The sequence below is a fragment of the Nyctereutes procyonoides genome, unplaced genomic scaffold (genome assembly GCF_905146905.1).
Source record: "Nyctereutes procyonoides isolate TBG_1078 unplaced genomic scaffold, NYPRO_anot_genome, whole genome shotgun sequence".
Lineage (NCBI taxonomy): Eukaryota > Metazoa > Chordata > Mammalia > Carnivora > Canidae > Nyctereutes > Nyctereutes procyonoides.
This window is the reverse complement of record NW_026575126.1, coordinates 66,754,686-66,777,010: the sequence shown is the minus strand read 5'-3', so window position 1 is coordinate 66,777,010 and position 22,325 is coordinate 66,754,686. Positions and strand designations below refer to the sequence as shown.

Here is a 22,325-nt window from a genome sequence, read left to right as displayed (position 1 = left end):
ATGTACATGCCTAACAACAGAACTTAAAAATGTATGATGCAAAAAATGATGGATTTAAAAGAAATAGATGAATCTATACTTGGACTCTTCACCACTCTTCTCAGAAATGGGTAGAGGGGATCCCTGGGTGGCTCAGCGGTTTGGCACCTGCCTTGGCCCAGGGCGCGGTCCTGGAGTCCCGGGATCAAGTCCCGCGTCGGGTTCCCGGCGTGGAGCCTGCTTCTCCCTCCTCCTGTGTCTCTGCCTCTCTCTCTCTCTCTCTCTCTCTATGTCTATCATAAATAAATAAATAAATCTTAAAAAAAAAGAAAAAAGAAATGGGCTGAAAAAGTAGACAGAAAATGAGTAATGTGATATGGAAAGCTGAACAATACTACCAGTGTGATCTAATTGGCATCCGCAGAACACTCCGTTCAACAAAAGCAGAAATACATATAACACTTAACAAGACAGACCATATCCTGTGGCCCAAATAAACCACGACATATTTAAAAGAAATGTCATCATATGCAATGAAATGCCAGAACACCTGCACCCCAATGTTTATAGCAGCAATATCCACAATAGCCAAACTGTGGAAGGAGCCTCAGTGTCCATCGAAAGATGAATGGATAAAGAAGATGTAGTCTATGTATACAGTGGAATATTACTCGCCATTAGAAATGACAAATACCAAAAAAAAAAAAAAAAGAAGAAGAAGAAAAGAAAGAAAGAAACAACAAATACCCACCATTTGCTTCGACATGGATGGAACTGGAGGGTATTATGCTGAGTGAAGTCAGTCAGTTGGAGAAGGACAAACATATGGTCTCATTCATTTGGGGAATATAAAAAATAGTGAAATGGAATAAAGGGGAAAGGAGAGAAAATGAGTGGGAAATATATCAGTGAGGGAGACAGAACATGAGAGACTCCTAACTCTGGGAAACGAACAAAGGGTGGTGGAAAGGGAGGTGGGCGGGGGGTGGGGGTGACTGGGTGACAGGCACTGAAGGGGGTACTTGATGGGATGAGCATTGGGTGATATGCTATATGTTGGCAAATTAAACTCTAATAAAAAAAAAGAAATGTCATCATACAAAATATGTACTCTGACCACAGGAGAATTATACCAAAAAATCAGCTACAAAAGGATATTTGGAAAAATCTCCAACTATTTGGAAATTAAATGACATATGTCAAAATAATACACCCAAGAGAAGTCATAGGGAAATTAGAAAATATTTTGAACTGAACAAAAATTAAAATAAATCAGAATTAGTGGGATGCAGGGGCACCTGGGTATCTCAGTGGTTGGCTCAGGTCATGATCTCAGGGTCCTAGGATCTGCCTATGTCTCTGCCTCTCTCTCTTGGTCTCTCAGGAACAAATAAATAATCCTAAAAAAAAAAAGAATTAATGGAATGCTGAGAAAGCAGTGCTAAGAGGAAAAATTTTAGTATTTAATGCTTATGTTTGAAAAGAAGAAATGTCTCAAGTCAATAAAGCTTCCATCCTATAACTCAAGTAAAAGAAGAGAATATTAAACCCAAAGCATGCAGAAGGAAGGTAATAACAAAGAGTAGGTATCAAGTTAAAGACTGGAAAACCCCAAGAGAAAATAAATAAGACTGGCTCTTAGAGAATTTCATGATATGGATACACCTCTAGCAAGACTGAAGAAAACAGAGAAAACATAGATAACTGGTACTGAAGGAAATAGGAAACAACACTATAGATCCCATATAGTATATATTACAAGAATCCTGAGAGACTATTATGAACAACCTTGTGCCAACAAATTTCTATGAAATCTGCAAATTCCTTCAATAATACAAACCTCTAAAACTTACTCAAGAATAAACAGACAGGGGTGCCTGGGTGGCTTAATTGGTTAAGCATCCAACTCTTGGTTTTAGCTCAGGTCGTGATCTCAGGGCCATGAGATTGAGCTGCATGTTGGGCTCTGTGCTGAGTGTGGAGCTGCTTAGGAGGATTCTCTCTCTCTGTCAACTCCCTGTGTCCCACCCACATGCTACTCTCTCTCTCTCTTTAAAAAAGTATAACCTCAAAAAAAAAAGTATAACCTCATTCATTGCAATCAAGTGAGATTTATTCCTATGTTGCCAGGGTGGTTCAATATTCACAAATCAATGTTATACACCACATCAATAGAAGAAAGGATGAGAACTACATTATCATTTCAGTAGGTGCAGAAAAAGCATTTGACAAAGTACAACATCCATTCATGATAAAACCCTCAACAAAGTAGGTTTAGAGGGAACATAGCTCAACATAATAAAGGCCATATGGGGAAAAAAAAATCACAGCTAATATCATCCTTATTGGGGAAAAACAGAGCTTTTCCTTTAGGGCCAGGAACAAGACATACAAGTCCACTCTTACCATGAAAAAGTGAAACATTTGCCATTTGCAGATGACATGATACTCAATATAGAAAACCTGAAAGACTCCACCAAAAAATTGCTAGAACTGATACACAAATTCAGTGAAGTCACAGGACACAAAATCAATCTATAGAAATATGCTGCATTTCTATACACCAATAATGAAGCAGCAGAAAGAGAAAGTCAGAAAACCCATTTACAACTGCAAAAATAATTAGATACCTAAGAATAAATTCAACCAAAGAAGTGAAAGACCTATATTCTAAAAACTATAGAACACTTCTGAAAGAAAAGGAAGAGGCCACAAAGAAATGGAAAGGCATTCCATGCTCATGGATTGGAAGATCAAACACTGGTAAAATGTCTGTATTATCCAAAGCCATCTACACATTTAATGCAATCCCAATCGAGATATCAACAGTATTTTTCACAGAATTAGAAGAATCCTAAAATTTGCATGGATCCATGAAAGACCCCAAATAGCCAAAGCAATCTTGAAAAAGAAAAGCAGAGTTAGAGGCATCACAATTCTGGACTTCAGGTTATATTACAAAGCTGTAGTGATCAAAACAGTTTGGTACCATCACAAAAATAGACACAGATGAATGGAACAGAACAGAAAATCCAGAAAAAAACCCACAGTCATACAGCCAATTAATCTTTTTTTAAAAAAGATTTTATTTTTTCATTCATGAGACACACACACACACACACACAGAGGCAGAGACACAGGCAGAGGGAGAAACAGGCTCCCTGTGGGGAGTCCAATGTAGGACTTGATCCTGGAATCCTAGGATCATATCCTGAGCCAAAGGCAGACACTTAACCACTGAGCCACCCAGGTGTCCCACAGCCAATTAATCTTCAACAAAGCAGGAAAGAACATCCAGTGGAGGAAAAAAATCTCTTCAACAAATGTTGTCAGGAAAACTGGATAGCTATGTGCAAAAGAATGAAAATGGACCACTTTCTTAGATCACCACAAAAATAAATTCAAAATGGATTAAAGACCTAAATGTAAAATCTGAAATCCTAAAAATTCTACAAGAGAACACAGGTAGTAATCTCTTTGACAGCACCCATAGAAAGTTCTTACTAGATAGGTCTCCTGAGGCAAGGGAAACAAAATAAACTATTGGGATTTCATCAAAATAAAAAGCTTTTGCACAGTGAAGAAAACAATCAATAAACTAAAAAATAACCTCCAGAATGGGAGAAGAAATTTGCAAATTACTCATCTGATAAAGGGTTAGTATCCAAAGTATATGCAGAACTTATAAAACTCAACACCCAAAACAAGCCAAATAATCCAGATAAAAAATGGGCAGAACACATGAATAGATATTTTCCCAAAGAAGACATCCAGATGGCCAACAGACATATGAAAAAATGCCCATCACTTATCATCAGGGAAATACAAATCAAAACCACAATGAGGGGATCCCTGGGTGTCTCAGCGGTTTAGCATCACCTTCGGCCCAGAGTGTGATCCTGGAGACCGGGGATCGAGTCCCACATCAGGCTCCCTGCATGGAGCCTGCTTCTCCCTCCGCCTGTGTCTTTTTCTTTCTCTCTCTCCCTCCTCCCCACCATGAATAAATAAATCTTAAAAAAAAAACACAATGAGATATGACCACACACTTGCCAGAACGGCTAAAATCAACAACACAAGAAACAACAGGTGTTGGTGAGGATATGACAAAAAGGAACCTCATGTACAGTTGGTGGGAATGCCAACTGGTGTAGCCACTCTGGAAAACAGTATGGAGTTTCCTCAAAAAATTAAAATTAGAACTGCCCTATGATCCAGCAATCACACTACTAAGTACTTATCTAAAGAATACAGAAACACTACTTCATAGGGATTTGTGCACCCCTGCCCATATTTTTAGCAGCATGATTTACAATAGCCAAATTATAGAAAGAACCCAAATGCCTATCAACTGATGAATGAAGATGTGGTAATTATATACAATGGAATATTATTCAGCCATAAAGAATGAAATTGGGACACCTGGGTGGCTGGCTCAGCAGTTGAGCATCTGCCTTTGGCTCAGGGCATGATCCCGGGGTTCGGGATCAAATCCCACACTGGGCTTCTTGTGGGGAGCCTGCTTCTCCCTCTGCCTGTGTTTCTGCCTCTCTATCTCTCTCTGTCTCTCATGAATAAATAAATAAAAATCTCAAAAAAACACTAATAAAAAAGGGGGGGCAGTCCCAGTGGCTTAGTGGGCAGGGTTAGTGCCTGCCTTCAACCCAGAGCCTGATCCTGGAGACCCGGGATCGAGTCCCACGTCAGGATCCCTGCATGGAGCCTGCTTCTCCCTCTGCCTGTGTCTCTGCCTCTCTCTCTCTCTCATGAATGGATAAATAAAATTTTTTTAAAAAAGAATGAAATCTTGCCATTTGTAACAACATGGATGGAGCTGGAGACTATAATGCTAAGTGAAATAAGTCAAATAGAGAAAGACAAATACCATGATTTCACTCATATGTGGAATTTAAGAAACAAGCAAAGGTGGGGGAAAGACAGAGTCAAAGCAAGAAATGGATTCTTTTTTAAAGATTTTATTTATTTATTCATGAGAGACACATAGAGAGAGGCAGATGCACAGGTAGAGGGAGAGGCAGGCTCCCTGCAGAGCAGAGAGCCTGACGTGGGACTCGATCCCAGAACCCTGGGATCAAGACCTGAGCCGAAGGCAGCCACTTAACTGACTGAGTAGTCAGGCGCCCCTAAAAAAATAAAGAAAGAAAATAAATCAATGTAATTCAACATTAACAACAGACTGGAAAAGAAAAACCACATGATTATCTAACTAGAGGCAGAAAAAAGCATGAGATGGGACCCCTGAGTGGCTCAGCAGTTGAACGGCTGCTTTTGGCTCAGGATGTGATCCCGGAGTCTCAGGATAAGGTCCCACATCAGGCTCCCTGCATGGAGCCTGCTTCTCCCTCTGCCTGTGTCTCTGCCTCTCCCTATGTGTCATGAATAAATAAAATCTTAAAAAAAGAGAAAAAGCATTAGACAAACTTCATATCCATTCATGATAAAAATTATAAGCAAATTAAGATTAGAGAGTTTCCTTGGCCTGATCAAGAACATCCATGAAAACCCCACGGCAAACATCACTCAAGGACCGAGTGCTGTACGCTAGGACTCGGGCAAAGTGCAAGGCTGGCTGCTCTCTCCACTCAGTACCAACCACACCAAGAGGTCTGAGCCAGTGCAAAGCAGGAGAAGAAAAAGCATACAGGTGAGAAAGACAGACAAAGCTTTCTTAGCAAGGCTCCCAATTACCAGATTAATATGCAGTTATTATTAGAAAATCCTAACTATATAAACCATATGAAATTAACCACATCAATAAAGCCTTTCTGTTCTGTGCGGGAAATACATTGCTTCTAAGGTACAAAGAACTGTTTTGGTCCACACGTGAGCTGTGGGAATGATGGATTTGCCAATGCCATGACCTCACTGGTATGTATAAGACCTTCAGAGGAACCTAAATGATAAAATGTACTTAAAAAACAACAAAAAAAGATGGTTTGGACCAGTAAATCATACTTTGGGTTTCTAAATTTCACAGAGCTTAAGTTTTAGGTCACCAGATAATAAATGGAGTGACGCATGCGCTGAAGATCAGTGCCCCCGTGGGGGTGTGTTCCGGTCACACCAGCTGGCACAGTACCTGGATCCCCTTCTCCCACTGACCCGTGTACTCCTCATTGGCTGTCAGCCACCGCATCCTGCCTTCTCCATGGCGCATATTGTTTTCCCACTGACCTTCATATATGTTTCCAGATTTGTAACTGGGACAAGAAAAAAGACGGAAAACAGTCAGTTATTTTACATACTATACTACTTATCTTTAGGGAGACTTTTAAACTTCTCTACAGGCGCCTGGGTAGCTCAGTTGGTGAAGTGTCTGCCTTCGGCTCAGGTAAGGATCTCAGGGTTCTGGGCTCCCTGCTCAGCAGGGAGTCTGCTTTTGCCTCCCTCTCTGCCCCTCATCACTGATCATTCTCTTTCTAGCCTTCTCTCTCTTCCTCAAATAAATAAATACAAATCTTAAAAAAAAACTTCTCTAAACACCTTTGAAAAATCCAACCCTTGTGCCCATACAGTCTTCTTAAATTCAATGGATAGGCACGTGGTCAGTAAAAATAATCATCTTAGGAGTAGGATAAACCACTTTATTAAATCCTCTGATCATTTAATAAGGTGATAAAGTAGATAAGAACAGGGATTTTAAGTCTTTTAAAGCTAACTCCCTATGGAATCATGATTATTTAACATTTCTCCCCCGAATATTCCAGTCCTTAAAATATTTGACTCTATCAGCTTGATCCAAAATCAAAGAAACATGTCAAGAGTCTTCTGAAAACATACAGAAATAGATATCTGTGATTAATGGAGAACAAAGAAAGATGGGTTCTACCTGTGATAAAGTGAAATTGTATTATTAAACCTCACTTAATATAATGTTTCTCTAAGTTTTCCATAGAATGTTTTCATCACTATGGAGATTATATTGGGGTGAATTTAGATATTCCACCCTGCTTATATAGGAAATGTGTTCCCTGGAATTTCTATACCTTATCTTTTTTTTTTTAAGATTTTATTTTATTTTAGAGAAAGAGCACGTGCATGAGCTGGGGTGGAGGAGGGAGAGGGAGACAGAATCTTAAGCAAGCTCCATGCCCAGTGCAGAGCCTGATGTGGGGCCTGATCCCACCACCCCAAGACCATGACCCAAGCCGAAATCAAGAGTTGGTCATTCAACAGACTACGCCATTCAGGTGCCCCTCTGCACCTTATCTTTAAGTCACCTAAGTGAAAATTATTTGGGCCCCCAAACACATGTTTCACCCACACCCCACATGTGGCAGCAGCGATACCTACCATCTTAATCCCCAGCCGTTTTTGATGTTGTGTACCCAGTCCCCCTCGTACCAGGAGGTACCCTCTTGATTGTAATAAATAGAGCCCTAAAACAAATAATATCATTAAAAAATATCAAGCCTCATAAAACAAATGTTTATTAAAGGTAAAGATTAAAAAGTACATGAATTTAAGGAATCTAACCCTGTGGAAGTCAATGTCATACATGGGCAAGACACCTAACCCGTGGTATGTCTCTGTTTTGTAATCAAGGATATGGTAAAGTAGCCATCACGTCACAGATCAATTACTCCCTAATGATGAGGTATCACAGAAAGGTGTGGAATGACCACATCCATTATATTCAGTCTATCCATTCTACTTGGTAACTTTGAGTCAGATGAGTACCTAAACAATCCTGTTCTGTTGTTACCTAAAGTGAGCGGTAGATCCTTCTGTACAAGTAAAGGTCAGTCCCCCTCCCTGCTCTTTTTTTTGAGAGAGAGAGAGGGACGGAGGGAGAGAGAGGGAGTGAGCGAGTGCTTGCACAAGCAGGAGGAAGGTGTAAAAAGGGGAGAGGGAGAGAATCCCAAGCAGGCTCCACCTATACCCAGTGGGAGCCTGACATGGGGCTCGATCTCAGGACCCTGAGATCATGACCTGAGCTGAAATCTAGAGTCAGATGCTTAGATCTGAGCTGAAATCTAGAGTCAGACACTTAACTGACTGAGCCACTCAGGAACCCCATGTCAGTACCCAAACCACTTTTTTTAAAATTTTTATTTATTATTTATGATAGTCACAGAGAGAGAGAGAGAGAGAGAGAGAGAGGCAGAGACACAGGCAGAGGGAGAAGCAGGCTCCATGCACCGGGAGCCCGACGTGGGATTCGATCCCGGGTCTCCAGGATCGCGCCCTGGGCCAAAGGCAGGCGCCAAACTGCTGCACCACCCAGGGATCCCCCAAACCACTTTTGTTCTATCCATTCATCATCATACTTATTTTACTGCCTCTGAGTATAAAGAAAGATGGGTTCTACCTGTGATAAAGTGAAATTGTATTATTTCTGAATATAAGTGACCATGAAGTAACCTTTCTTTGGTGACTCCTCTTAGGGAATGGTACTAGCTACCATGTATTTGGATCTATACCAAATGGCCTCAGATTGCTTGTTTATTCACTGGTTCATCTCACTGCACGTGTGTGTGTGTGTGTGTGTGTGTGTGTGTGTGTGTGTGAGGAAGTGTGCAATTTTTCTCTTTTCTTCCCCATCATCAAGCTGACTTGCTCCTTTGTGCAGCCATCCAGGTGCCATGGTCTAGAAGTCACCACCCCCATCCTAGTCTGAACTGCTATGAGCTGAGAGAGGAGAGAAGAGAAGAGAAGGGAGAGGAGGGGGGGAGGGGAGGGGAGAGGGACGGGGAGGAGGAAAAGAAAACAGAATACAATTGACAGTCTAAATCTGAGCAGAGTGATGATTATAATGGTAGACTCTTTTCTTACATTTTCCAAGAACATGGCTACGGTATTTTATAATCCTATACAGAAGGGAAATAGCAGTGCCAGGAAGAGCAACCTTGACTTAAAAGTGAATATAATGTACATTACCAGAAAGAGTATAAACTGGTCCTGCTGCTGTGGAAAACAGTTTGAAAGTTCCTGACAATGTTAAACACCCAGTTACCATACTCCACTCCTAGGTTTATACGCCAGAGACTGAAAACAAGTACCCCAATACATCCTTACACACCCATTCATAGCCGTGCTAGTCACAGAAGCCAAAAGATGAAACAGCCCAAATACCCATCAAAGGATGAACAGATAAACAGCATGTGGTTCATCCGTACACTGGAGCAGTATAATTCAGTCACCAAAAGGAATTAAGTACCTACAACATGGATGAATCTCAAAAAAACATGATGTTGAGTGAAAGAAGCCAGACATGAAAGGTAATATATTGTAGGGTCTTATTTATAGAAAACAACCAGAATAGATGACCCATAGAGAGAGAAGGCAGACAGGGGCCGCTGGGGTTTGGGATGGGAAATATCTGCTTAGGGTTTTATTTTGGAGTGTTGACAAAAAGGTGCAGGTCTCACAAGGCTACGAGGGCACTATATGCCACGGAACTGCTGACTTTGGAATGGTCAGTTTTGCGTGCTGTGAATTTCACATCAATCAACAATTGAATATACTTTTACAACAGCCCCCCATTTCCCACCCCCTGTATTTGTTCACCCTATCTACGGGCAGAAGTCACGTGGCCGCCTCACCCACCTTCCCATGTCTCTTGCCGTGACACCAGTGGCCGATGTAGGACACAGGGTGTGTGCCACATTTGAACATACCAAATCCCTGCCTCACACCGTGTAGCACTTCTCCTTCATAGGTGCTGCCATCTGGCCACGTGTACACACCATGGTTCATGGGGATGTTCTTCACAAACTCCCCCTAGGATAAGAAAGCTCAGTGAGAAAAAGCAGTGGTGAGACCCCTAATCCCATGGATGGTTTGCAACATCTCCTTGACTACTGCACACTGCTCCTCTCTCTCCTCTGTGGAAACAGTGGAGTATCCTGGCCACCAGCTTCTACCCTCCAACTTCCTTCTCTAACATACCCTGTCCTCTCTCACCTCCCCTCCCCAGAGTGGAAGCCCCAGCAGGATAAAACAGCTGGAAGCTGTGTGTAGACAGGGTTCCAAGAGGCAAATGGGTAACATGAAAAGGTGTTGGTTTTTGTCCTGGCCTTAGGAACTTTAGAGTCTTGGAACCCACCTCAGAGGGGGCTTACTGCCCTGGGTTCCAGTGTTCTCCTCAGGGGACACCAGTGATTAGCCTGGCTTGGTGATCAACTGGTGGAAACTCTTCTTTATGTTTGTGGTTCATCAAAATATTCTGCAGACACATAAGCCAACCACATCTCTGTGGGTGCCTTCTAGAGAATCTGCTCTGCTAGGGGCCAGGATTTCAGCTGAGTGGGCAGCACGCAGTTCCAAGCACCACAGCCCTGAGCCACTGGATTCTCTCTCAGGAACATGAACTCACCAGCCAGCAGAAGAAAGAGGACAGGGTGGCCTGGCCTGACCATGGGCCAGATTGCATGAGGCTAGCTGACCTCCCTGAAGGTACCTTTGTGACAGCCCAAATCCTGTCCATCAACCCTCCTATCTAAGCTGGTATGGAAGGGTCTATGCCTACCGGAAGGATTCCCACCTGAAAGCTTCCAGAAACTCACAGGTTAGAAGGCAGGCTGCTGTGGGGAAAGTTTCCCTGGAGAGGCTGGCCCCAAACCACCAGATCCTCAGGCTCCCCTGAGCCTCTGAGTGCTTGTCTCCCACTGTCCAGCCCCAGTGAGCTGCCCACCTGGCCCACACTTGTCTGTTTCCCTCACTTGGCTGCTACTTGAATATGTACATTACATGCATGTGTCTTCTTCTTTTTTTTTTTTTTAAGATTTTTATTTATTTATTCATGACAGAGAGAGAGAGAGAGAGAGAAAGAGAGAGAGGGAGGCAGAGACACAGGCAGAAGGAGAAGCAGGCTCCATGCAGGGAGCCCGACATGGGACTTGATCACAGGACTCCAGGATCAGGCCCTGGGCCGAAGGCAGGCGCTAAACCACCGAGCCACACAGGGATCCCCCTCTTATTTTCATTACCACTTATAAATGCCATCACTAGCAGCTCTGCAACTGCAATATCTAGAATAGCCTTCCAGCTATTGATTTAAAAAATATATATTTCCGGGATCCCTGGGTGGCGCAGCGGTTTTAGCACCTGCCTTTGGCCCAGGGCGCGATCCTGGAAACCCGAGATCGAATCCCACGTCGGGCTCCCGGTGAATGGAGCCTGCTCCTCCCTCTGCCTGTGTCTCTGCCTCTCTCTCTCTCTCTCTCTCTCTCTCTCTCTCTCTCTCACTATCATAAATAAATTAAATATATATATATATATATATATATATATTTCCTTTAAACCATCAAGATGGGTTGAGACCCACAACCCATCTTCAAAAAAGGAATAAAAGTGGCCAGTAAAAATAGGTGAAGCTGGATGAATGGATACAGTCTGAGCTCCAAAAAAATAAAAGGTACAGAAAAGAATGTATAATGAACTATTTGTATTTGTAAAGAGTAAGAAAGGCCAAGGCATGTGTGCTAATACATGCACAGAACACACAGGGACCTCTAGAATTTACAGATGAAATGGGTAACAATCAACAGAGGAGCCTGTGCAGTAACAAGGCTTTTCGCCTATATTCTCTGGTACTATGTACTTTCTTAAACTCATGTGCTGAATTACTTTTATGAAAGTAGTGGGTTTAACTGTGGGAAGCTGGACATTAAGTTTCATTAATTACAGTTTAAAAACTATTACCTATTACGTGCTTTACCTCATATTTCAGACCATCAGCCCAAACGTAAGTCCCTTGTCCATGCATGAGTCCTTCTGAAAACATACCCTTCAAAACAGAACAACAAACCCTTAGCACCAGTCCTTGATTCTACACAACAGCTGCCACTGTGGTTTTAGTTCTTAGGATGAAGCCTTATCCCCTTTCCATTTGCATGAATATACTTGTCCAAATTCCCCAAAATGTACACCATGCAGTCCTTTGCAGTGGTGAAATGAGTTGTAAATTCACTCTGTGTCATCCTCTCCTAATTAAGCAGTGAAAAATGCTGTAGTTCAAAAGAATTCATACACTTTTGGTTTTGCACTTCCAAATGCAAGGATTTTAAAAAATTATTTAAAAAATTATTTAAAAAATTATTTAAAAAATTATTTAAACTAGACAGACCCAAGTGAAAATTAGCAACTACTCCATTGCTACTTACTAGGATTTATCGGTGTTGGTGTGTCTGTGTCTATGGACATATTCATGTATGTACATGATATACTATTGTCAGTATAGTCCATTTATATTTAGTGTGTAGTGTTAACATATAAAACTAATCACTAAAAACTTAGCACACCTGAATGTCTAAATGCTATCAGAGAAAAGAAAGGTAAGAATACATCCAGTTTTGCCTTAGAATCACCTTGTTAGATGTGGGATGGGTGTTGGGGACACACCCTGAGTAAACAGTGCTCTAACTGGTTCTCAGATTCTACTGTGCTTCAGAGCTGCCTGGGGTTTGTGGAAACACAGATTTTCTGGGCCCACCCCAGAGACTGATTCATTAGCAGGTCTGGGTTGGGGCCCAAGAATTTGCATTTTGAAAAAAATCCCCCAGGTAATGTTGCTTATCCTCTTGACCACGCTTCTCTGGAGAATGACAGCCCTTACTGACCAGCAAGGGTTAATGTGGGCTCACCCCAGGCAGGCTGCCACTGAGCGGTTTTCTAATCATAGGCTGGTTCTTGTTTGTTATTATGGAATTGATGATGGTCACAACCACCAGTGTTTTAACAAATTAGACTGGAAAGGATCACGCTGCATCTACAGGGTAAGGGCAAAGGGTTCAAGAAGTGTTTGGTTTTATTATCTTTAGGGGATGGTGATCTAAATGTGTGACAAACCCGAGGTCTGATGATTTGGGGCCTGGGGCTACAGAGTTATTCTGCTGGATTTGCTGCTCTCACAAATTAAAGGAGATGTAACTTATGAGGATTTTTATTTTTTTTAATTTTTTTAAAAAGATTTTATTTATTCATTCATGATAGAGAGAGAGAGAGAAAGAAAGAGGCAGAGACACAGGCAGAGGGAGAAGCAGGCTCCATGCAGGGAGTCCAATGCAGGACTCGATCCCAGGACCCCAGGATCACACCCTGGGCCAAAGGCAGGTGCTAAACTGCTGAGCCACTCAGGGATCCCCTGATGATGATTTTTAATCAAAATAATTTGAGTCTGAGGAAAATATGGAGAGCTTACAGGGCATGTAGCAGGCAATGGGTGGAGAAAAGATCATCTAGAAACAGAGGGTGTTTGTCCCCACATGTATGGGAAGGGCAAGGCCACTGGGTCCAGCTTGAGCTTTAGGTAACCAAGGCAAACCCTCTGGGGTAGGAGGAGCTGATACTGCTACTTCAGCAGCCTGGGAGGGATTGGCCCATGTAATAAACTGGGTGTCTTGGGCGCATGGATGACTCAGTCAGTTAAGCGTCTGCCTTCGGCTCAGGTCATGATCCTGGGGTCCTGAGATTGAGTTCTGAGTGGAGCTCCCTACTCACCAGCGAGTCTACTTCTCCCTCTGCCCCTCCCCCTGCTCACACACTCTCCTCTCCTCTCTTCTCCTCTTCTCTCTCTCTCTCTCTTTCCCTCTCCTTCTCTCTCAAGTAAGTAAAATCTTAAAAAAAAGAAAGAAAGAAAAGAACTAAGGTTCGTGTTGAAGTATTCACACACCAGGGCTACATTTAGTGCCATGGTGCTGAAAGAAAACTCTGATCAGAATGAACATGACAGCTTATTCCAAAACTGGCAAAGGCCAGATGGGACATTTTAGTATCACTTGGCCATAAAAATGGCATTTTTAGGAGTTTTTATGAGACAGGAATAAGAACATGTCATATGTTTAGTGGGGAAAATAATCAGGGTACTGAAACCCATGCTCTATGACCCCATCCACAAAAATTTGTTCTTATTATAAGCACATTTCTTTGATAATCATGTTCTTATTATAAGCACATGTTTCTTTGTATCATTATTGATGGCAAAAAAATGAAAACACCTTAAAAGTATCTAATAATTATGGTATGTAATGAATAATAAGTCAGAACACTGTGCTATATATATAGTATATATACTTATATATGTTATATAATTAAATATCGTGTATTTATATACAGTATATAATTAAATAATATATAAATAAAATACATTTTATTTTTATAGAGGAAGAAATGGAGGTTAGTGTTTAGATGGGGACAGTGTTTCAGCCTGGAAACATGAAAAGTTCCAGAAATGGATGGTGGGGAGGATTATACCACAATGTGAATGCCCTTAACACTACTAAACTCTACACTTAAAAATCATTACAACAATAAATTTCATATATGTTTTACCACAAAATATTTAAGTTATGAAAAACATGCAGCAATATAGCAAAGTATTCATAAGTGGAAAAAGATTCAAAAGTTTATCTGCCAAACCAATAGGCCCACATAAATGCTGATACTTCCATTCAAGGAACAAAAATGACACACAGCACACCCAAAACATTTCCTGGGAAAGGATGATGATGATACTGGGATTTTCCTCTTCCTTATTTCGTTTAGTCACCTTAATGTTGTATGTACAATAAATACAAATCAAGAAAAGAAAATCTAAAATGATGACTTCAGTTGTATGGAGCCATGTTTTTACTGTAAAAATAGGTCATCAGGATTCGCAATAAAATGAGCAGAAAATACTTCTAATTTCTTCTGAAGAACCAACGAGCTTTTCTTTTTTAAAATATTTTATTTATTTATTCATGAGAGACACAGAGAGGCAGAGACACAGGCAGAGGGAGAAGCAGGCTCCCTGTGGGGAGCCTGATGCAGGACTCAATCCCAGGACCCTGGGATCACGACCTGAATCAAAGGTAGATGCTCAACCACTGAGCCACCCAGGTGCCCCATTAATGGTCTTTTCTGAAAATACTAATCTAAAACTCTCACAGGACATTCTGACCTTCCTCCCAGCCCGTTCCCAAAATGGGTAACTCACGTGGTAGGTGCAACATCCTTGGAAGACTGCAAAGCCTTCTCCCTCATATAGTCCATGGACCTTTTCACCTTCATAGCTACAAAGAAATAAAGCTAAAGGCAATGAGTGGCATAAGCAAATCTAAGTGACAGTTAAATTGACAATTCACATTAGTGAAGAAGTCCAAGTGACATCTCACACTCATTCACTCAATAAACATGCCCCGAGGGTCCCTGTGCCCCTGGTCTGGCGCCGTGAACAAGACAGGAAAGTTCCTGCCCTCGGGAGCTCATAGTTCACTGTAGAGACAGACAACACAAAGGAAACAAACAATTCCAGATCCTGATCAGCTTTTGTGAAAGACGTGATCAGGGAATAAGTAGGAGGAGGCTGCTGTGTACAGGAGGTCAAGGCAGAGGCCTCTCAGAGGATATGAGAGCTGAATTGAGATGTTCAGGTCATGAAACAAACAGCCCTATGAAGAACCCTGGGATGAGGATCCCAGGAAGAGGGAACAGCAAGTGCAAAGTCCCTGAGGCAGTAAAGAACCTGACAGCTCAAGGTCAGCCAACAGAAGGGAGGGTGACCCAGCTGGAACACAGGAGGGCAAGAGGAGAGGCCAGAGGGCCACAGTAAAACCCAGAGCTCTAGGAGGAATCTGGAGAGAGTTCTAAGAAGGGAGTTGGCCAAGGTCAGATTAACATCAGAAGATGTTAGACTCTTCTTTCATAGAAGCCAGACTCTGGCTGGCTGCTATGTGCCAAAGACTGTGTAAAGAGCTAACAGCCAAAGGAAAGAGTGAAGAGGGGTGAAGATGGAAGGTGACAGTTTATTCTGGACAGTGTCCAGAATGATGAAAAAAGTTCTGGAAATTGATAGTGTTGATGGTCACACAATAGGGCGAATACACTTAATGTCACTAAACTGTACACTTAAAATGGTCAAAATAGGAAATTCTATGTGTATTTCTTTAAGCAGGCCCAGAACAGGGCTTGAACTCCTAACCCTGAGATCAAGAACTGAGATTAAGAGTCAGACACTTAACCCACTGAGCCACCCAGGCACTCCCTATGTTAGGTGTATTTTATTAGGATAATGTAGAAAAAAAAAATTTTTAAAGATATATTCTAGACATGGGGCCAGAAGAGTTTGCTGATGTGCTGACTTTGGAGAAGTGGGAGGTTCAGAACAGTGCTCAGATTTTGAGTTCAGAACTGGGTGGATAACATGCAATTCGGGATCTCACTCAGCCCTAAGCTCTGGGGTAAGTGAGGTGAAAAATGATCAGGTGACAGCCATGACCAAACTGGGCTTTGTCCAAGAATCCAAGGAAGATTTGACATTAGAAAGTCTATAAACAAACAAACAAAAAGTCTATAAACACAATTCATAGAAGAATGAAACTGGACCACTTTCCTACACCATACACAAAAACAGACTCAAAATGGATTAAAGATCTAAATGTGAGACCTGAAACCATAAAACTCCTAGAAGAAAACACAGGGAGTAATTTCTTTGTTATCAGCCATATCAACATTTTTCTAGATAGGACTCCTCAGGCAAGGGAAACAAAAGTGAAAATTAGTTATTGGGAGTACATCAAAATAAAAAGCTTTTGCATAGCAAAGGAAACCATCAACAAAACAAGGCAACCTACTGAAGATATTTGCAAATGATATATCCAATAAGGGGCTAACTTATAAAATATATTAAAAATTTATACAACTCAACACCGAAGATACAAATGATCCCATTAAAAAATGGGCAGGGGGGATCCCTGGGTGGCCCAGCAGTTTGGCGCTTGCCTTTGGCCCAGGGCGCGATCCTGGAGATCCCGGATCGAATCCCACGTCGGGCTCCCGGTGCATGGAGCCTGCTTCTCCCTCTGCCTGTGTCTCTGCCTCTCTCTCTCTCTCTCTCTCTCTCTCTCTCTCTCTCTCTGTGACTATCATAAAATAAATTAAAAAAATAAATTTAAAAAAAAATAAATTAAAAAATGGGCAGGGGACCTGAATACACATTTTTCCAAATAAGACATGCAGATGGCCAACAGATGCATGGGAAGATGCTCAACATCACTTGCCATCAGGGAAATGCAAATCAAAACCACAGTGAGATATCATCTCATATCTGTCAGAATGGCTAGACTCAAACCCCCCCCCCCAAAAAAAAAACCCCAAGACACAAGTATTGGTAAGGATGTGGAGAAAAAGGAACCCTCGTGCACTGTTGGTGGGAATATAAATTGGTGCAGCCACCCTGGAAAACCATACGAAGATACCTCAAAAAATTAAAAGTTGAAATACCATATGATCCAACAATTCCACCACTGGATACTTGCTCAAAGGAAATGAAAACACTAATTTGAAAAGATAAATGCACCCCATGTTTATTGCAGCATTACTTACAAGAGCCAAGATTTAGAAGCAACCCAAGTGTCCATCCATAGATGAATGAAAAAAGAAAATGTGGTATATACATAAATACATACACATCTATACAATGGAATGTTGCCTTTTGCAACAATATAGATGGACCTAGAGAGTACTATAAGTGAAATAAGTCAGATAAAGACAAATATCCGATTTCACTTCTAGGTAGAATCTAAAAAAACAAATGAAAAGCAAAAAAAAAACAGACCCATGAATACAGACAACTGATGGTTACCAGAGCAGAAGAAAGGAGGGGAGGTTGGACAACATGGGTGAAGGGGAGAGACAGATACAAGCTTCCAGCTATGGAGTGAGTCCCGGAAATAAAAGGCACAGCATCGGGAATAGTCAATGGCGTGGCAACAGGGCGGTATGGTGACACATCATAGCTACCCTTGTGGGAGCAGAGCATAATGTACAGGGTTGTTGAATCACTGTGTTGTACACTTGAAACTAATGTAACATTGTGTGACCATATTTCAACTAAGAAATAAAAATAAAAGTGACCACTAATATCATTCAAGTGATAAATCTTGACCAAGTACCCACTAGACTTAAGGTCTGATATTCTTGGGTGGGTCTCTGCTGGGACTGAATTTTCCACCTGGTGGAGAAGCTGAGACCTGGAAACAGATTAAGTAATTCATACACATTATATATGTGTGTAGTAGGAAGGAATACATGCTAATACACGTAATAGAAAGTGATAAGTATGATGAAAGCAGTTTTGAGCAAAATTAATTTCTATTGGGAAGAAGCACAGGAAAAGTCTGGAACAGAGGAGTAGATGGTATTTGGTCATTTGGAAACATGGGACAAACACTCCAGCAAAGCTATCTTTGCAAACAAAAGGTAAAAATACAAATGGTATTGTGGGGAGGCGGCTAGCTGGGCTCTAGAGTTTGAGAAGAGAGAGGCAGGCTGAAGTCAGGGCATCAGGCTGGGAGATTTATTCTGTAGATAATGGAAAGGAATCAAAAGTTTCTAAGGGTGTGGTAGCCAGCCTCAAAATGGTTCCCAGTGATTCTCACCTCCCAGTACTCAATATCCTTCTGGAAGCCTTGCCCACCTTGAAGAGGACTGGCCTGTGGGGCCCACTACATTGTTACAGAAATGATAGAGGGATATCTGAGATCAGGTTATAAAAGACATGTGGCTTCCACTCTTGCTCTCTCTTGGGTTACTGTCTGGGGAAGCCAGCTGCCTGGTGATGAGGACACCCAAGTAGCCCTGTGAGGGAGTCTGTGTGATGAGGGGCTGAGGCTTCCCACCAACAGCCATGCCAGGAAGCCGCTGTGAAAGCGGATGGAACAGTCGGCCATGCCTTTAGGTGATGGTAGTCTAGATTTGCATCTTGGCTGAACCTCCAGAAATCCTAACCCAATACTACCCAGCTAAAAGTTGCTTCCAGATTCTTGACCCTCATAAACTGTGTGAGATAATATTTGTCTTAATTATCACGAGCTGACTTAATAGGACAGATAACTAATCCAGGGAGTGATGTAAACAATTAAGAAGGCAAATCTTGGGATCCCTGGGTGGCGCAGCGGTTTGGCGCCTGCCTTTGGCCCAGGGCGCGATCCTGGAGACCCGGGATCGAATCCCACATCGGGCTCCCGGTGCATGGAGCCTGCTTCTCCCTCCGCCTGTGTCTCTGCCTCTCTCTCTCTCTGTGACTGTCATAAATAAATAAAAATTAAAAAAAAAAATAAGAAGGCAAATCTCTATAAGAGGCTCAGGCCTCAGGCTCAGGAGCCTGAAAGCAGGGAAATCTTTATGAAATGAATCCAACAGTCAAGTCAAGAGGTCATGAGGAGGTGGAGTGAGCATAGAGGAAAAAGAAATACACAAACACAGGAGAGGAGGAGGACAGCCTGGAGAGGGAGGAAGAAATCAGCAGAGGGCAGTGGAGAAGCCAATGGCTGGAAGAAATGTAGCAACATGTAGAGGAACCTTCTATGAGTGTATTTTCCTCAGTTAAGAACCTGAGACTAGGGGCGCCTGGGTGGCCCAGGGATTGAGCATCTGCCTTTGGCTCAGGTCATAATCCCGGGGTCCTGGGATAGAGTCCTCTATTGGGCTCCCCATGGGGAACCTGCTTCTCCCTCTGCCTATGTCTCTGCCTCTCATGAATAATAAATAAATAAAATCTTAAAAAAAAAAAAAAAAGAACCTAAGGCTTAGAAAAGTTCAGTGATGGTGCTGATGTTGCAGAGGTGACTCTAATCCAGATCTCATTTCAAGTCCTGCAGTCTTTGCTTTTGGACACAGGGGGTTTGATGATCAGTGGATGATGTCCAGTAGGAAGTTAAGAATTTGAACCTCAAACTCCAGGAGGGAGACCTAGATGTTTACAATCATCTAGGGAGGAAAGGGGCAGGGAAAGCCAAAGTATGAGATTGCGGGGAGAGAGAGAACAGAGAGCATCAAAGTGGTAGAAAGGAGAATATGGAAGATGCAGCCCATTAAAATCACCTTTCAACTATGAGTTTGGTGAGAATGGGTTCTTCATACTGAGTGGCATCTTCATCCTGCTGCTCATCATATTTGGACTCTTTTCGGGGCATTAATTCACTGAGTTGTATGTCCAATGTTGGGACAGCACCAGGGGACATTTCCTGTCTAGGTGTGTTGCCATCTTGTTTGGCAAAGTCTGGATAATCGGAGAGAGAGGAGGGAGAGCGGGCAGACTTATCTCCCTTTTTGTCTGCTCTTTTCTTTTCTTTCACCATTGTCTTTAGAAGTCCTAAAGTTTACTTTACTGTTTCAAGGTGCTGATCAGTTTCATCTGAAAAATAAAAATTACCTCTCTAAATACTTGCAGGTTTCACTTGTAGTTAAACTTCTAGCTTTACAACCCAATGTCATGATCGTTCTCCTCCCAAAGCTTGAAAAATTACAACTATCAAGTACCACCAGTTTATAAAAATATCTCCTTGGTTGTCCCTAAAACTCTTTAAAAAACTGGAACCGCCACTTACCATTTCTTTTAAAATAGTGTTTCAGCAAGAAGGTAAGCTAATACATGAGAAATAGCTAGCTGCTCAATCCCTATGGCCTCATGTTGCAAATTTATACTTTAAAAGCCCATCTCTCACTACATCTGCAGGACTGAGTGCTTAAGAGCTGGATTCAGGCTCCTGCGTTGCACCTTACCAGCTGTGTGCTCTTGAGGTTAATCTCCTTCTGCTTCAGATATCAAATAGAAAGAACAGCACCAGGGCAGCCCAGGTGACTCAGCGGTTTTAGCGCTGCTTTCAGCCCAGGGCCTGATCCTGGAGACCTAGGATCGAGTCCCACGTCAGGCTCCCTGCATGGAGCCTGCTTCTCCCTCTGCCTTTGTCTCTGTCTCTCTCTCTCTCTGTCATGAATAAATAAATAAAATCTAAAAAAAGAATTACATGAAGTGATGCACAAGAAACCCCCGAAAGTATGGAACACACTATCAACGATGGAGTGATTTTTTTTTTTAAGATTTTTTTACTTATTTATTCATGATAGACATAGAGAGAGGCAGAGACACAGGAGGAAGGATAAGCAGGCTCCATGCTGGGAGCCCGACGCGGGACTCAACTCCGGGACTCCAGGATCGCGCCTGGGGCCAGAGGCAGGCTCTAAACTGCTGAGCCACCCAGGGATCCCCCGATGGAGTGATTCTTATGTCACTTTCGTTTTTGAACTTGAAGTCATTGGCTGCCTAATCCCTATGCCAGACTGAGTGCCTCCCATGCCAGAAAACAAATGGCATATTTGCCCAAAGTCATAGAACTGGGGGGCAGATCCCCAAAGCCATAGTTTTCATGGCCCCCCAAACTGGCCCCATTGAAAGGATCACATGCAGTCGAACAAGCAGGACACACAGATGAGTCCTGGGGTGAAGGTCAAGGTCTAGTCTCCCCTCACACCCTGAGGGGTGCAGTGAGCTCCCCATACCCTTCACTGCTTGGATGGTATCCTTTGGACACCCCACCTGCCACCTCAACCCACCCGGGGTTGCTCTCACCAACATGATCCTGTTTTTCTTTCTTTCAAAGCCCCATTATTCTCTCCAGGGAGGCCCAGGTGAGCCTTTGCTATAGATAGGCTTTCTAGTCCTGTCAATGAATTCCGACCTACAAATACGGCAAATCTTGTTTCTCCTGGCATTTTCCCCACTAACTTTGATGTTCTGTTCTCCCTGGTGTGAGGTCGTATTATCGTGATTTATTCCTTCATCAGGCAGCGAAAAAGGAGCGCTCGTTCTCTGAGTCTGGGGTGCCCCGCACCTCCCGCCCACCGCACCCGCTCAGGCCCTTGGGGCTGCGTCCGCCTGGCTAAAGAAGAGCCGGACCTGGCCGTCACGTCTGTAGTGGCGCACGCAGGACCACCGGCAGGGCGCTCACCTGGCTGCCAGACCTCGGCGAGGAGGTGCAGCGCGGAACTCGGAGCGTCCAGACTCCGGCAGGTCTCCAGGCAACTGCGGGCCCCGCCCCCGCCCAGTCCTTAAAGGGACCGCCGGCTGAGAAGTGGCTGAGCCTCAGGCCTTAGCCCTTCCGATCAATCGATCAATCGGGAAGGCCAGGTGGCAATCTGGAGCTGGACGCACCGGACCCAGGTTTTCCCCAGCTCTGCCAATTGCCGCATGGCCTTGCAGCCTTTATCTTCACCATAACACAAGAATTCAGGCGCTTTTCCATTGCCCTAAACAAATTACCCAGAAATTAAAAGGCTTAAAGCAACACAAACTTGTTATTTTAGGATTTTAAGTTAGAAGTCCACCTGGGCTGGTTCCTTTGGGCGGCTCTGGAGGAGAATCTATTTCTTTGCCTTTTCCATCCTTTAGAACCGCTTTCCTACATCTTCTGTATCAGCTGAGAAAGGGTCTCCCAACTTCTAAGTCACCAGCTAGATTGGGCCAACCCAGCCAATCCAGGGTATTTGCCCCATTTCATGACCCCTCCCTCAACCACATCTTCAGAGCCTCCTCTGGCCATTTAGGTCACATATTTGAGGGT

At 42.9% G+C, this 22,325-nt stretch overlaps 1 protein-coding gene across 1 annotated transcript in view; it reads right to left on the bottom strand.

The window, feature by feature from the left end:
- The window catches only part of RSPH10B (radial spoke head 10 homolog B), a 56,210-nt gene extending 36,147 nt beyond the window's left edge, over positions 1 to 20,063 (bottom strand). Inside the window, exons 1-6 of the mRNA XM_055340962.1 lie at positions 19,807 to 20,063; positions 14,921 to 14,996; positions 11,663 to 11,731; positions 9,550 to 9,723; positions 7,294 to 7,379; positions 6,080 to 6,200 (exon numbers count right to left, since the gene is read on the bottom strand). Coding sequence (XP_055196937.1) covers positions 6,080 to 6,200; positions 7,294 to 7,379; positions 9,550 to 9,723; positions 11,663 to 11,731; positions 14,921 to 14,996; positions 19,807 to 20,063 — 783 coding nt within the window. The remainder of the gene's footprint in view (positions 1 to 6,079; positions 6,201 to 7,293; positions 7,380 to 9,549; positions 9,724 to 11,662; positions 11,732 to 14,920; positions 14,997 to 19,806) is intronic.
- Between the last annotated feature and the right edge of the window lie 2,262 nt (positions 20,064 to 22,325).